Genomic DNA, 15,309 nt, shown 5'->3' with positions numbered 1-15,309 from the left:
CACATCTAAATCTTTTTTTTTTTTTCAGACACAAGATTTTTTTGTGGTAACCTCTTTTTAACTCCCTCCGGGACATTTGAGAGTCCTTATCCTTTGAATTATCCAGAGAGAGCAGATTGCTTGTGGGAAATACAAGTAGCAAATAATTTTCGCATTATGCTCACATTCCAAAGTGTTCAGTAAGTAAACCACTTTCTACTGGGCAATTAATAGATTCCAAATCTCAACTGCATCCACAGTTCCTGGGCACATTTCCCATCCTCTAAGTGAATGATAAATATACACGGGAAATATGTGAATGCAGAATCTTATTTTATTGTTTGTTCAGCATTGAAAAACCAAAGTTTACCAAATGCATTTCATTATATGTTCAAATTTCTTCCTCAGGTTGCTGGGTGGATGCCTGTATGACTATATTGAAATCTATGATGGGCCACCCAATACTTCACCTCTACTTGGAAGAATTTGTTCTACTTCTAAACTCACATACAGGTCATCCTCAAACTTCATGACTGTCAAGTTTTACAGTGACTCCAAATATTCCAGTGGAAGGTTTCGGGCTCAGTATCAGTCCTTTCCAGCAGACCAGAATACCAGTAAGTTTCCATTCTATTTGTAATTCCATTCTGTTTGTAATGTTTTCTTTCCTCATAAGCTTTTATACACTGATTTTATTTACCATATAAATATGGGTTACTTTTGCTGAAGAAATCCCACATAATTGACATTCCAACTTGAATTTTGCAACTAATTATTGACCGGTCACTTTCAGACAATAATTATATTTTTTTCTTAAAAAAATCTTCAGGTATCAATTTAATTGCCTCTAGATGTTTTCTATGATGTTTTCTAAATTCATATTTCTTTGTATCACATTGTAATTCATATATGTTTTTGTACATTTCTGGGCAAATTTTCATAGAATCATAGAAATATTGGTTAGAAGGGACTTTTGGAGGTTTCCTTGTCCAACTATTCAAAGCAGAGCTCTTGCCAACACCTGGTCAGGTCCATTATGAACTTGTCTAGCTCTGTCTCTAGAAATATTCAAAGGATGAAATACTCAAAGCTACTTCTCTGGGTGACCTGTTCCAGCACTGTCCTGCAGTCCCAATGCTAAGGTGTATCTCAAGCACACTCACAACCTCTCCAGCACAAACATTTGGCTCTCTTGTCTTTTTAACTGCTTTTCAAGAGGCTGTGTGTTGCCAGTAGGTCCTTGTTATCAGACATCTCACTCCACCAAAGGCCAAACTCTCCATGGAACCATTACTTTTCATGTCATGGGCTCAGTGAAGCATCATGGAGACAGTATCAGGATCCCCTCCCAGCCAAGCTGTGTTTCTGTAAACCAGTCTGAAACTTCAGCTCTACGCCTTCCACAATATTTTTCGGATTCTTATTCAGGAAAAACTCCCACTTCTTATCATTTTTGTGTGAGTGGTGATATAGGCTCAAGGTCTCAGCAAAAAACTATTTTAAGCTACATGTTTTTTGCCAGGGGAGTAACTGAAGGTCAGCTGAAGTATGTCAGAGACTATTGCTTCCTCATATCTAAGTCTAAAGTGTAAAAGTAAGCAGTTTGGCTTATCTCTAAATGATAGCAGGGACTGTATTTGTTGAAGTTGCAACATGCAAGCATTATCAAGTGCCTGGAACCACTAATAGTTCATATTTTCTTCCCTAGCCCTTGCGTGCTACCCAACCTCCATGCGCGCAGTTGTGGACAGACACTATCTCCAGTCACAGGGCTACTCAGTGAGGAGCATCAGCTTGCCTGACCCCAACTGTAGACCAACAATCACATCAACAATGGTTATATTCAACATTCCATACAGTGGCTGTGGCACGCAGAGACAGGTTGGTGTCAACACATTTGGGAGAGCTCTGGGCATGGAAATTTAATAGACATTTAGAAAATTGTCTTGAATTGCAAAGGGTGTAGTAGGCCCCAGGTATTCAAAACACAGAAAATAATCACATGTTTCTGGAGGCTAAAGTTTGTTAAATATTCCTATTTATCCTTTCCAGGGTTTAGGAAATCCCTGTGTCTATTTCAGAGTGGTGTTTTAGAGAACAAGAGTAGAGGGGAGAGTTAAGTGAGCAACCCCATGCAGATGCTTAGGTATTTTTGAGTATGACATGTCCTTTCTGAGTAATACTAAGACCTGGCAAATACAGAAGTTTATAGCACACACATGGTACACACAGTGAACACAACCACACGTGGTAATTTTGCACTCATTTAATGTGTCAAATAGGCCGACAGCGAAACCATCACCTACTCCAACGTGATAAAAGTGTCTGCTCCTGGTTACACCATCAAAAGGCAGAAGGACCTTCACCTCCATGTCAGCTGCAAAATGATCCAGAACACCTGGGTGCAAGTAGTGTACACGGCCAATGACATCACTGATGTCAGTGAGACCCAGTATGGCAGATACGACGTGGACCTGGCATTCTACAATTCCTCATCTTTCCTGTGGCCGGTGCAGAACTTCCCGTACTACGTTGACCTGAATCAGAATTTGTTCCTCCAAGCATCTCTTCACAGCTCTGACCAAAATCTGATAGTGTTTGTGGACACCTGCGTGGCATCACCGGATCCCAGTGACTTTAGAACCATGACCTATGAATTGATCAAAAGGGGGTAAGAGCTTTCTAAGGAATTACTTTGAAAGTATATGGATACTTCTGAAAGAGCTTAATTTGTGAAAGAGGTGATTTAGGGCCTGTGTACATTGGCTGCAATTCTCAGTACAAATACACTTCTAACAACAACCTTTTGGCAAAGCCTGAATAAAATACAGTATGACAAAGAAATGCCATTCAGAAGTTGCAGTCAAGCATTGAGATTTCACTCAAGGATCTGCACTGAGATTTCTTCTCAAGTGCAGAAATTGAGGTCTGATTTTGTTTGATGAATTTCATAAATGTATGAAATGTAGGGATGTCAATAGCTCTACACTTCCATATATCACAATTAGAATTTTACAGCATCTTAGCTAGAACAGAAAACTGTCTACTCAAAAAGCAAAGAAGTCCCTTAGCCTTTTCTTGTTATTCTAGACACCCAGAACATTTTGCTTAATTTTATACCAAGGTATATTGAGGCACTAAAGAACATGTTTATTAAAAAAGAAAAGTGTATTAGAATTAGTTTTGTGCTTCCAGAGTAGAAAAGGACACTTTCCCTTTCTTCAGCAACCTTCAGGAACCTCTTTGCACACAGGCAAATGCAAAACAGGTTCTCAGCTGAAACACAGAAACCAGTAGAACCACTAGTCATTTTCCAGCTCTCCATGCTTACACAAACTTTGTTGAGCTATGAAATTTCTGTGCTGCGTGCATTTAATAATCCCTCCTCTTGCTAAAAGCGCGCGCTTTTCTTAATCCTTCCGATTTCTGATTTTGTATTTAACTCTGAAACTTATTGCACAAAGGTAATGCAATAGTGCTGCTATTCAAGAGAAGCTGAGTTGGTCAGTGGCTAATCTGCTGGCTTTATGTCTCCCCAGGTGTGTTAAGGACCCTACCTACTCTTTGCACCCCTCACCGCGCGGCAGCGTCGCTCGGTTTTCGTTCAAGGCTTTCTCCTTTGCTGAGCAATACCCGTCGGTTTACCTGCAGTGCGAGCTGGTGGTGTGCAGGCAGAGAGACTACTCCTCCCGCTGCTATCAGGGCTGTGTGAGTAGGCTCAAGAGGAATTCAGGTTCTTCCCAGGGACAAGTGAGTGTTGTTGTTGGACCTGTGCAGCTTCGGGAAGCTCACGCTGAGAACAGGAACACTGGTAAGTTTAAATACCTTAAATAACGTAAGACTCTGTGTGTTACTGTGTGTTTGCACTGCAGTTCAGACATGAAACCCATTTATTTGCAATTCTGCTATGATTCTTATGGGGATTATTATATTTTTTTAATATAATATTTATATTAGTTTTACAAGCTGTTTCCTTTCTGTCATAGTTTAGATCCATTCTTTGTTCTGCACAATGGCAATTGATTCAGTTCTGCAGAAAGGGGGATGAGCTATAACTCATCTCCCTGCTGGATTTATATTAATATTCCTAAGCTGGCTGTGCCTCACTGGCATGTCTCTCATTCATTAATGATCAATCTCTAAGTCCCCTTTGACATGTTGCTTCCCAATGCCTTGTATCCATTGTTGCCACTGTCAGAAAATGGCATCTTGTGGTCTTTGAGTGTAATAATTACAGACTCTCAGATACTCTTTAATTTCTTGCCATAACCTTTTTGTGGGGCCACAGAATCATTTGCAGTAGAACAATTTGGTTTCTGATCTAACCCAGATTACAGCATTGTAATTCAAGTTCTCTTTGCCTAATTACCTCTGAGATTAACCAGGTCAGGAAAACAAATGTAAGCCTTTCTCTTTCTCTTTCGTGCACAGAGCTTGACTCTGACATGCAGGCAAGAGGGGAGTCTCTGAGCTCAGAGCCTGCTGGCAGCTCCCACGTCCCCCTGGCTGCCACCGCCGTGGTGCTGGGAGCTGCTGCTCTTCTCACCGTGGGAGGATTTCTTTTGAAGCGTGAGCTGCAGAAACCCATCCCCTACCAGATAATGTGAGAGGCAACCCAGGCTTGCAGGTGGAAGGATATTTTCACCAGCCATCTGCTTCATTGTTTGGTTTTGCAATCAGCGTGAAGGACAACTCTTACTTGACTATTCCACTACCTTCTTGTCAGAAGAATGTCTTGTATCAAGATTACACCTGATGTTACCATGAACTGAACTTTTAAAGCAGTCTGATTTTAAAACCTAGTCCAAACATACCTAAGGTGTAAAGAAACATTGATTCTTCCACCCTAGTATTCAAATAAGCACCTTCAATGCTGGACATTTCAGAGCATCTCAGTTGAACTCTTGGTTGAGTGTCTGTCTGATTTAGGTGACTTGAGAAAGAACTTTGGCCATTGCTGATATGCAGATAAAACACCTGTGTAACACCATGAGATGCTCCGTGTAGTCCAACAAAAATGTTACTTTGCAGTAAAAAAAATCTCAGTAATGAGCCATAAGCAAAAATGCACATAAGGAAGTATTCCTGTACAGTGATCCTTACTTTGGGGGGTATGGTTCTTCCCAAGTACATGTTTCTCTGAGTAGATGTAGGCCATTTGTAAGATTTTGTGTGGAGGATGAATATGAATCTGTTAGATAAATGTGTAATAAAAGCATGAAAGAAAGTGGGGGTTTTTTTGAGTAATACTCTTTTTTGTGTACTTGCAAACAAAGCACTTCTGTGAATGAACTCACAGCTAACACATTATCAGACTGGAAAATGTGGCTTCTGACAAAGTGACTTTTCTAAGCAACAATTGCTGCTCTTGCTCTCACACATTTCTACACCTGTGAAGTGGGGGAGAGAGAGAATGTACGTAAATTACCATAAGGAAGTGTGTCCTGTCTCTTATTCCCACGCGAAAACAAAATAAAAACAATAAAAAAAGGAAGAATTTCTTCAGAAGAAGCTACTTAATACAGGTGTAAAGGTCATTGGTGTTGATTGAGAAATGCCCTTCTTCAGACTTTCCTGTTTTCCAGCCAGCTATGAAAGAGGTAAGTTCATTTGGAACAGCGTAATGTACTAAGTGTGAGGTGAGCCAGAGTCAAAGTAGTGACGTGTAAGGAAGGTGTGCTGTACTCCAGGGTGACATCCTGACCTGACAAGGAGGATGTGGGCAGCTCTGACAGGAACCATCATTACAGCCTGTACCATTTCTTCCTTCAAGCTGCCTTCTCCTCATGATTCCGGGCAGGCCTCTCATCACTGCTCCGTGTTGTGGAGATGGGATCATACACGTAGGGACTGGCACTGCACACAGAAAGTGTGAGTTTTGTTTTCCACACAGGAGCAACAAAGATTGAGGGCCCTCACCTTCCCTTTGCCTACAGGCACCTTTGAAGGGCAGAACAGGTAGGTGACCTGCCTTTCATCTAGTCCTGTTGTGCGGACCAGAGGTTGTCCAGACTCAGGGGAGTCCAGTGATCTGCTCAGCACAGCAAGGGCTGCATTTGATGACGAGGAAAGGGTCATGCTCAAAGTACATGTGCCTGGTGAACGATGTCTCTGCCACAGACCTTCCTTCCCACCTCCTGTCCTCCCCCATTAGGGAAATCTACCAATAAATCCAGTGGTGGACAGTTCTGATCCACTTGCATCCTCACCACCGACCAAATGCAGATCAGTTTGCAATGACATACTTCACATGACACAGGCAACAGAGCCCAAGAGGCCATCAAGTAACCAAATAAATTAGACTAAACCGCCTAACTGCATCATAATACCTTTCCTTTTTTTCAGAAGTCTGTGGCTACCCTTTTTTCAGTGCAGATACTTTCTTGTAGACACATGCAAAAGAGGATTAATCTTGTTTGTTCTTTCAGTGGTTTTCATTTTGATCTCACCAAAACCAGTATGTCTGCAAAGTGTCCTCACTTTCAGTCAGCAGAAGAGAAAGTGTTTTCAAAGCTTCTTTCACAGAGTGATGTGCTGGGAATTACCTCAAGCTGCCAGAAGACCTTAAGAACAAAAGTCTCTTACTGCAAGAGACCAACCTAACCGATGGGAAGGATGAAAACATGAACTGTAGAGTATTTGTATTAATTAATTAATTAAGATTAATTGGAACATACTATTTATCTATTTCTACATGCAGAGATTGTCTGATAATCAAGATGTCTAGAAATATCTAGATTTTTGACATTAAGAATTCATTAGTGAAGAGTGTAGTGAAGAATTAATCAATTTTGTTCTTTTACCTGGGCAGCTTAAGATGTTTTTTTACACTTGAACCACCCGGGAATCCCTTTTGTGTTCCCCTTCCTCCTCACCCTTTTCAGTCATTGCAGGAGTTTGGAGAAGGATTGGAATCCATCACTTACTGTCGCTTCACTGATTGCAGCGTTTGATTGGCCAGTCAAATATACTGGATTTTTTCTGCTTCTTGTCAAGGTGTCAAAACCAGAAGAATATGAATAGTGAATACCAGGTGTTGTGTACATATCCTCATTCATGGGTAAATGTGGTTGTTTGGATAAAGAAGAAACATATTTACCCTTGTCAATGTTCACTCTCAAACCTTCCAACGTTATCTTTGGCCTCTTGTATTTTACACTTCCTTCTTCCATTCCAGTAATGTTGGCCTTTGTGGAAAGGCCTTCTCTTTCTCCTTTGGCCTTTGGTTTTCATCCTTGATGACTGTCCCTGGAAGCAATAAATTTGTATATGGCAGCAATTTTAACTTGGGATAATTCCATCCAAGAAATGATGGCTGTAGAGGTAGGAATGAGATGGAAAACAACATTCTGGCTCTTCAGGGTAGGGATGCTCATCCCCTTTTTCTTCTTAAATTGTTAAAACACAGAAAGAGAGGAAAGTAATCACTCTGACAAGAGAGTGGTGAACGAGAATTAAGAATTATTTCATGTTGTGGAAAAGCTTTGAATTCATTCTTCAAAGAATGATACAGCTGTAACTGTCACTATGCAAAATTAAACAAGGAATATATTAAGAAATTTTCTTAATAGAAAATCTGAACATTTTCCCCCTTATTTGTTGGTTCAAAGCATCAAAGGAAGTTTTAGAATAAAATTAAGTTGCAAGCTATGTAATTTTCTTAACTCTGGGCAAAATCTACTCATTTTTCTACAGTTTTTGCACAAAAGGTTATCAGCTGACCCCGATCCTCTGACACTTTTTTCTGATCTAACAGCCTCTCAGTGAATTTTGACTTGAGTTTTGGCTTGAAATTAAATGTGCCAAAAAAGAATGGGTTAATTGCGGGGGTGGAGGTGTTGACTTCAATTGCAAGATTCTTCAGAAACTCCCCAGTCACACTTCAACAGGGCCAGCAAGTCTAATCTTATTTTATTTAAAGTATGCTGAAGCTTTAGGACATTCTTGATTCCCCAGGAAGACTTGCCATACTGGTTGGTAAGTCTCTTTTACTGTTTTGCTGGAAGAAGCCCATTTAAGTTTCAAGATTCTACTACCATCCTGATAACGTGTCAAGGAATCTCACCATGAAAGAAAAATACCGAGAATCATCAGCTGGAATTGAAAGGTGTCTTTGGATAGGAGCTCATTCTTTTTTTTTTTTGTACAATGAGATGATTGTGAAACCTATGGTAGCATAAATATTTCCTTCCAGGCAATGGAAAATGTTACTCTTGAGATGTTATCTTTTTGCAAAACCCAGGAAGTTACAAAATATTAAATAACAAATCAAACATATGTTTGTTTCAGATCAGAGGACTGTGGTTGTTTTATTGTTCTCCTGTAGAGAAAGAAACCTGTAGAGCCACTCCCCTTCAGAAATAGAGACTATATATTCTGAGGTCCTTTCTATCAATAGTACTTGGTAAGATGGGTACCAGTATGATTTTGACATGGCTATTCCTGTTGGGTCCAGCAGTTCTGGAGGCCAAAACAGGTAAAAACCACTTAGACTTGTTCCAGGGTGCATAAAAAAATTTAATGCTTGGAGCTTCTCTGTTGATTCCGCGAACAGAATTTAGATTCATGTTTGTATCAGTTTGGGAAAAAGGCTAAAGCAGGAATTAGAGGAAAGAGATAGCACAGTTTTGTTCTACTAAAATGATGAACTAATCACCAGATTGAATGGTAAGAACGTTTTGAACCGTTTAGTGGAGTTCATTTTGCTGTCACAGGGTCATACTGGTCTTAGTGCCTTGCATCATTTCGAGAATTCTGTCTGTGAGTATGTTATGAACAAGTCATTCCTCCAGTTCCAGAAATTTGATCTAAGAATAATGAAAATGATTATTTATTTATTTATTCATTTATTTTCAGTGTATATTTATTTCATAGTATATGCATGCATACATATGCTATATATTTAATATTCCTTGTATTATTTGGTTCTTCTTGGTCTTACGTACAATTTAGTGAAATATAACAAGAAGTAAAGTTTTCTTACTCTAGCACTGTGGGTGAATGATGGACATCTGAAAATGATAGTGAAGAAATGCTTTTAGTTGAACTTTTTTATGGCCATTGAATTCTTCCTCACATGATTAGTTTCTATCTCCTAAGCGACTTGGGTGACTTTTTTGAGCTAAATAGTTCTGTGTATATCTTAGAATAACTGCTGATGATTTTTCTAACCAACCATTTAAACATTGTGATGAGAATTTATGTTGCCATCATCCACCTCATCCAACTTTCTCCATCTGTCCTCTGCTTGCCTGCTGATGAGCCATCTCCCTTTGGCTGCTCTTCTTCTTCTCTCTGCTCTCTGCCTCTGTCTCCTGGAGCAGAGTATTTGCTGTATAATCACAGGCTTTTGTCTTTTTGATACCTTTGAAGTGTGAGGCAGGACTCAATCCATCTCACTGCATCCCCAGCTGATGGCTGTGCTCTCACAGTGATGACAGACCTTGAATGAAAGCAAATTAACCTGGTTTAGATCAGCTTTGATTTCCTAATCCCGTGCTGACTTTTTGCCAGGTTTGCTGTGTCACCTCTCAGAACTCCCGTGAGAGGGATTCAAAAATGTGGAAGTTCAAGTAGATATTTGAAGAAACAAGTCAGATATAAGTCAAGGGGCACTTTTGTAGCTTCTCCCTTTGAAATGCATACAAATCAGGACAAATTTAGTTTGGCCACTGTCTTGACTGTACTTCTAGTCCAATAACAAAGAATCAGATGCAGTGAAGAAATCATGGAGCTGTTAACTCCTGAGATTTGTTTTGCTTTGGATGACTTAGTGTTTAATAACAAGGCAAATATGCACTTGGCAGAAAAGCAAAGGATAACAAGTGCAGTGTGCATGTTTTGAATTCCAAAGTGTAAATCCTGCAAATCTTAAGTTACTGCATTTGTTTGCTCACTTACACTTGGTGGTAAAGACTTTAATAAATGTCTTCACCAAAAATGATTCTCTGAAATCAGGATTTTCATGCTGCTCACAGTAGAACATCTAAACAAGCCAAATGAAAGTGAAAAGCAGATGTGTTTTACCTGAATGAGTGCAGTAATCAGATGTATACATGATAGGTTATTTCTTTATTTCAGAAATCTAATTACACTTCAATTGTATATAAGAAATAAAGCCACTGAATTCCTATTGAAATCTTTATCATCCTGTTGAGACTATTGTCCATTCTGTAGAACATTTGGTGGAATTCTCCTCCCAGTAAAATTACTCTTAAAAACAATAGGATTTGGATTTGATGTGTGGACTCTATGTCCTTAAAATTCTTCTGAAAGTTCTAGAGGAAGAAGAGAAATTCCAGTTAAATTATTTAAACCATGGAGAGAAATACAGAATGAATATTGTCTTCTCTAGAATTCTATGGTTTATCTGAAGGATTCATTGGGCCTAATTTGGACATCATCTTAAGGAAAGTAGTGCCCTGATTCTCATCTTTCAACAGTGCACAATATCCCATGAATTGTAATCTATCTGCCTGGCAGCTTTTATATGGCAGCACTATAGCAGCTCCAAGAACATAAGTTTAGGGAAAAGACACAGTCTTGGCTGTCCAAGATGAATCTTGCTGTGTCACTCAAGTCTTGTCGATCTGCTTGAGCCACTGCTCTGATTTCCCTTCTGCACTCAGATCAACAGAGGCTTTGTATGCCACACTGCAGAGCTACACACACATGCTGCTGGGTAAGATCCAGGTTGAGGGCAGGAAAGCCAGGCTCTGCATCCCAAATTCCAGCAGAATTCAATGCAAATTATGATGTCTCTTTGTTCTTTAGTATAAAACATTTTGACAGCAGTGAGTAAAAGTAATACATAAATATGAAATGTGTTCTTAAAACATTATATTTTCTTCCTGTTTACAAAAAGAACAAAATTTAGTGCTATTTTCTTAATACAGTTTTACTTAGCTTTCATCAAGAGACTGAAATTAAGTTTCTCTCTTTTTCTTTCCTATTATAATTTGCTTATTAGTAAGAAATGTCCTTTCTAGCTTAAATAGTTTTTGCTTAGCCTGCTTTCTGTCTTTACTGCAGCAATCTTGCATAAAATATACACAGCTGATTTTGAGATCTGGAAGAGAGGAAGGAAAAAAAGGTGTGAATAAACCCCTGTCCTTACGAGCACTTAATATTGGGCTGGGCAAGCACCTTTTAGGGCAAGAGGACAGAATACTCCTTACAGTCACTTCTAGCTTATTTGTCTGACTGTTTTGTGCTCGATTCCCTCTCTCCCAAAGCTCCCTCTATCCAACTGGTGAACGGAAGGCACCGATGCGAAGGTCGCGTTGAGATCCGCTACAGAGGACAGTCGGGGACAGTTTGTGATGATTATTGGGACCTTGCTGATGCCCAGGTTGTGTGCAGGCAGCTGGGATGTGGCCAGGCCATTGCAGCTATGGGAAGTGCATACTTTGGGCCAGGCTCTGGCAGCATCCTGCTGGACAACGTGAGGTGCAATGGGAATGAGATGTCCCTGTGGCGTTGCAATCACTCGGGATGGAGGATACACAACTGTGCCCACTACGAAGATGCTGGTGTTGTCTGTTCAGGTGTTGTCACATTTTTCTTTTCTAAACAATTTTGCTATAAATTGCACTCCATCTGTATGTGTAAGCATGGAGGTATGCAGACATTCTCCTACTAGATAATGTTTCATTCATTCGAGACTAAAAGCTATACTAGATATAGGTCCAACATTTTTTCTACTTTATTATGAAGAATTCTCTATCTGTGGAAAGGCACACTCCCTCTGAAAAGGCCTATTCACAGTAAGCACAGTCTGATCTTCCAACAACCCTGTCTTTTCACCCTGCTGACCCTGCAGAGNATGAGATGTCCCTGTGGCGTTGCAATCACTCGGGATGGAGGATACACAACTGTGCCCACTACGAAGATGCTGGTGTTGTCTGTTCAGGTGCTGTCACATTTTTCTTTTCTAAACAATTTTGCTATAAATTGCACTCAATGTGTATGTGTCAGCATGGGGGTATGCAGACATTCTCCTACTAGATAACATTTTGTTCATTCAAGACTAAAAGCTATACTAGATATAGGTCTAACATTTTTTTCTACTTTATTATGAAGAATTCTCTATCTGTGGAAAGGCACACTCCCTCTGAAAAGGCCTATTCACAGTAAGCACAGTCTGATCTTCCGACAACCCTGTCTTTTCACCCTGCTGACCCTGCAGAGCCAGCATGGACTCAGGTTTTCTCACCAGGGTGACATACAAACTGTGCTTACTCATCCACACAAAGCAATTTAAAGCCCCAAGGATCAGATACATATTGCAATATGCAGAATATTAATTCCATCTAATCACCCGGCAGAGGCAATAAGGAAACAAGTAGAAATTAAAGTCAAAGTTATATCTGGTATCAGTTTATCAGGGAGGAATGGGGTTAGGTGAACTCTTAATGGATTCTTTATGGCCAACAGTAATTTTACAGTCACAACCCAAATTGCCATAGCTGACAATTCACTTTGCATTGTTTCCATATTTTTCAAGTTTTTTTCAAGCCTAGGTCCATTAATACCCATTCCCTTTATAAATATCCATCCATTTTGAATAGTCTGTCACCCTGTTGTTTTGTCATGCTACTTGCCCATTATTTTTTAAAATAATGTAGATAATCTGTATCTTATTTTCTCGAGATGATCATGAACTGAGACATGGCTGATGGCAACAATTTGCTCATAAAACAGTTTGTTTTATGTATATATTGCATTTTTCCACATTTTCTCAGGGAGTAAGAGCCTGGTGGGTTGAATCCATTCTAGAGGAAAATGCTACCTACACCAGTGCTTTTTAAGGCTCTTTAAGTGCCATTTATTTACACACCAGTACCTTACCCTGCTTTCATCATCTGGAAATACCACTTCCAAGAAAAATTTTCAACTGGTTGTTAGCCACCTCCATTCTATCCATTGACCCCAGAAAAGATGAAGTACACCATCAGAGTAATTTGCCTTGATTTCACTTTGTCCTTAAGGAACTGGGCTTGTCGGTAACACACAGATGCACCCATTGCACAAGCACAGTCCTCACTTGTGGGGTGGTTTTTCTTCTGGGTTCACAGAAGAGGCTGCTGCAGCATCAACAACCACCGTGGCACCAGTAACAGCAACACTGGAAGCAGCGTTCGAGTTGCCTCTAGTTGTTGAAACTACAACATTCCCAGAAACAACGGAATCTCTAACGGAGACAACAACCTCAGCATCAACAGAGATGACGACATCCCGAGGGGAGACAACCATGTCAGCATTAATAGCCAGCACAATGGAGACACCATCATCAGAGCCACCAACCAGCATGGTGCCACTGACCACCAGTGCAGAGCTGTCATTCTCAGAGATGACCACCACAGTGCCACTGACAACCCTAGAGACGACAACCCTAGAGACATCAACCCTAGAGACATCAACCACCAAACCACTAATGACCTCCCTGGAAGACATGTTCTCTTCACCAGAGATGACCACCACAGTGACATCTAGTTCCTCACCACTGGTGTTCACCCAGCTTGATACAACCACCACAGCAACATTAGCCACCACAGCTGAGGAGAGCAGAGCAGGTAACCCTGTCCACTGTCACTCACTGTTCTCTTTAGTGTGCCTGAACTTCCTTCACAGGCATGATTGTACTGCAGGAAGATTCCTAGAATGGCAGGACAGAGCTCCTGGCTCTCTTCCTTAGTCCTCTCTTAGTGCTCCAGCTCTGCTTGTCATGTCCAGTGCCATGTCCATTGTCATTGAACTAATGACCTCCCTAACAGAGACATCCAGTGCACTGGAGACAACCACCACAACCCTACAAACCAGCACAGCTCTACCACCTTCCACAGCCCCACCAACCTCCACAGCCCTACCAACCTCCACAGCCCTACCGCTCTCCACAGCAGAGGCGTCCACCTCAACAGAGGTGATCCCCGCACTGAGAACAACTACCACAGCAGAGGAGAGCACAGCAGGTAACCTTGTTCACTCTCACTCACTGGTCTCCTTAGTTACCCTCATCTCTTTTCCAAGAGTGACCCCGACCCATGGCATGTGTCCGTGTCAGGTGCCAGGCTGCGCCTGCGGGGCGGCAGGAACGGCTGCGAGGGCCGCGTGGAGCTGTACGACGGCAGCACGTGGGGCACGGTGTGTGATGACCAGTGGGACCTGCAGGATGCCCAGGTGGTGTGTCGGCAGCTGGGCTGTGGGGAGGCCCTGGGTGCCCCACGCACTGCCCACTTTGGCCCGGGCTCCGGCCGCATCTTCCTGGACGACGTGCAGTGCCGTGGGGACGAGCCCTCCCTGCGGATGTGCAGGCACAACGGCTGGGGAGTGCACAACTGTGGGCACGTGGAGGATGCCAGTGTCATCTGTGCAGGTGGGTGGGCGGCAGAGACCACNTGGGGAGTGCACAACTGTGGGCACGTGGAGGATGCCAGTGTCATCTGTGCAGGTGGGTGGGCGGCAGAGACCACTGGATTTTTTGTAATCATTCTGAGTGGCTTCTGGATGTGTCTGCTGGGAACAGCCGTGCTGACCTCCCTTGGGAGAGCCAGGGCATAAAGGAGAGGGTGGGATCTTCTGCTGCCTGGGGCTGGTAACACATGTCATACAAAAGCCCTGTTGTTGCCCACAACCAGGGCACAGCAGGTTCTGCACACTTCCGAGTGTAGTTGGTCAGTGAGGGGCCAAAGAGCAGGATGGTGGGATTGTTTTTTGGGAGGATGGGGCAAGACTGGAAACATGTCCGACTGGTGTCTGGATGGGGGAAAGATAGGATCCATTCTTTTTCCCCCTTTAGTCCTCCAGCTTGGCTTTTCATGTCCATGGCCATGTCCATATCCATTCCATGCACTACCACAAGCCAGCTGCATTCTCTGTCTTTTCATTCACTGCCTTTTCTTTCTTGCAGGCACTCGTCCACCCCCTCCTGCTCAATGGCCACACACAACAGGTAATTGCTGCTCACCCAGCTTACAACCAGTTTTACACCAAGCCCAGCCTGGAAAGAAAAGAGAACAGAGAGGATCTGCTGGTCTGATTCTGCTCAGTGCATGACCACTGGTTCCCTCTGACCCTGCTATCTCCAGGGGGCATGAGTTTTCCCCCTTAGGAGATGGGCCACACTGAATGGATCCCTGTCCTCTCCTCGTCCCGTTGGGACTGAACCTCCTCAGGCCATGGTCACTGGGGCACAACGTCCAAGACAGCTGGGGAGGTGGGGGCTGTGGATGCCAGGCTGGAGTGACCCTGACCCATGGCATGTTCCCGTGTCAGGTGCCAGGCTGCGTCTGCGGGGCGGCAGGAACGGCTGCGAGGGCCGCGTGGAGCTGT

At 42.2% G+C, this 15,309-nt stretch overlaps 1 protein-coding gene across 1 annotated transcript in view; it reads left to right on the top strand.

Annotated features, from left to right (window-relative positions):
- Nucleotides 1–420: 420 nt before the first annotated feature.
- LOC103761891 (deleted in malignant brain tumors 1 protein) overlaps nucleotides 421–15,309 on the top strand; it is a 51,154-nt gene continuing 36,265 nt past the window's right edge. The window contains exons 1-8 of the mRNA XM_029961990.1: nucleotides 421–596; nucleotides 1,688–1,860; nucleotides 2,262–2,650; nucleotides 3,519–3,790; nucleotides 11,214–11,525; nucleotides 13,056–13,553; nucleotides 14,042–14,428; nucleotides 14,888–14,929. Of these exons, the coding sequence (XP_029817850.1) occupies nucleotides 509–596; nucleotides 1,688–1,860; nucleotides 2,262–2,650; nucleotides 3,519–3,790; nucleotides 11,214–11,525; nucleotides 13,056–13,553; nucleotides 14,042–14,428; nucleotides 14,888–14,929 (2,161 nt within the window). The 5' untranslated portion in view covers nucleotides 421–508. The remainder of the gene's footprint in view (nucleotides 597–1,687; nucleotides 1,861–2,261; nucleotides 2,651–3,518; nucleotides 3,791–11,213; nucleotides 11,526–13,055; nucleotides 13,554–14,041; nucleotides 14,429–14,887; nucleotides 14,930–15,309) is intronic.

The sequence above is a fragment of the Manacus vitellinus genome, unplaced genomic scaffold (genome assembly GCF_001715985.3).
Source record: "Manacus vitellinus isolate BGI_N305 unplaced genomic scaffold, ASM171598v3 scaffold_40_pilon, whole genome shotgun sequence".
Classification (NCBI taxonomy): domain Eukaryota; kingdom Metazoa; phylum Chordata; class Aves; order Passeriformes; family Pipridae; genus Manacus; species Manacus vitellinus.
This window is presented reverse-complemented; position numbering and strand designations above follow the sequence as displayed.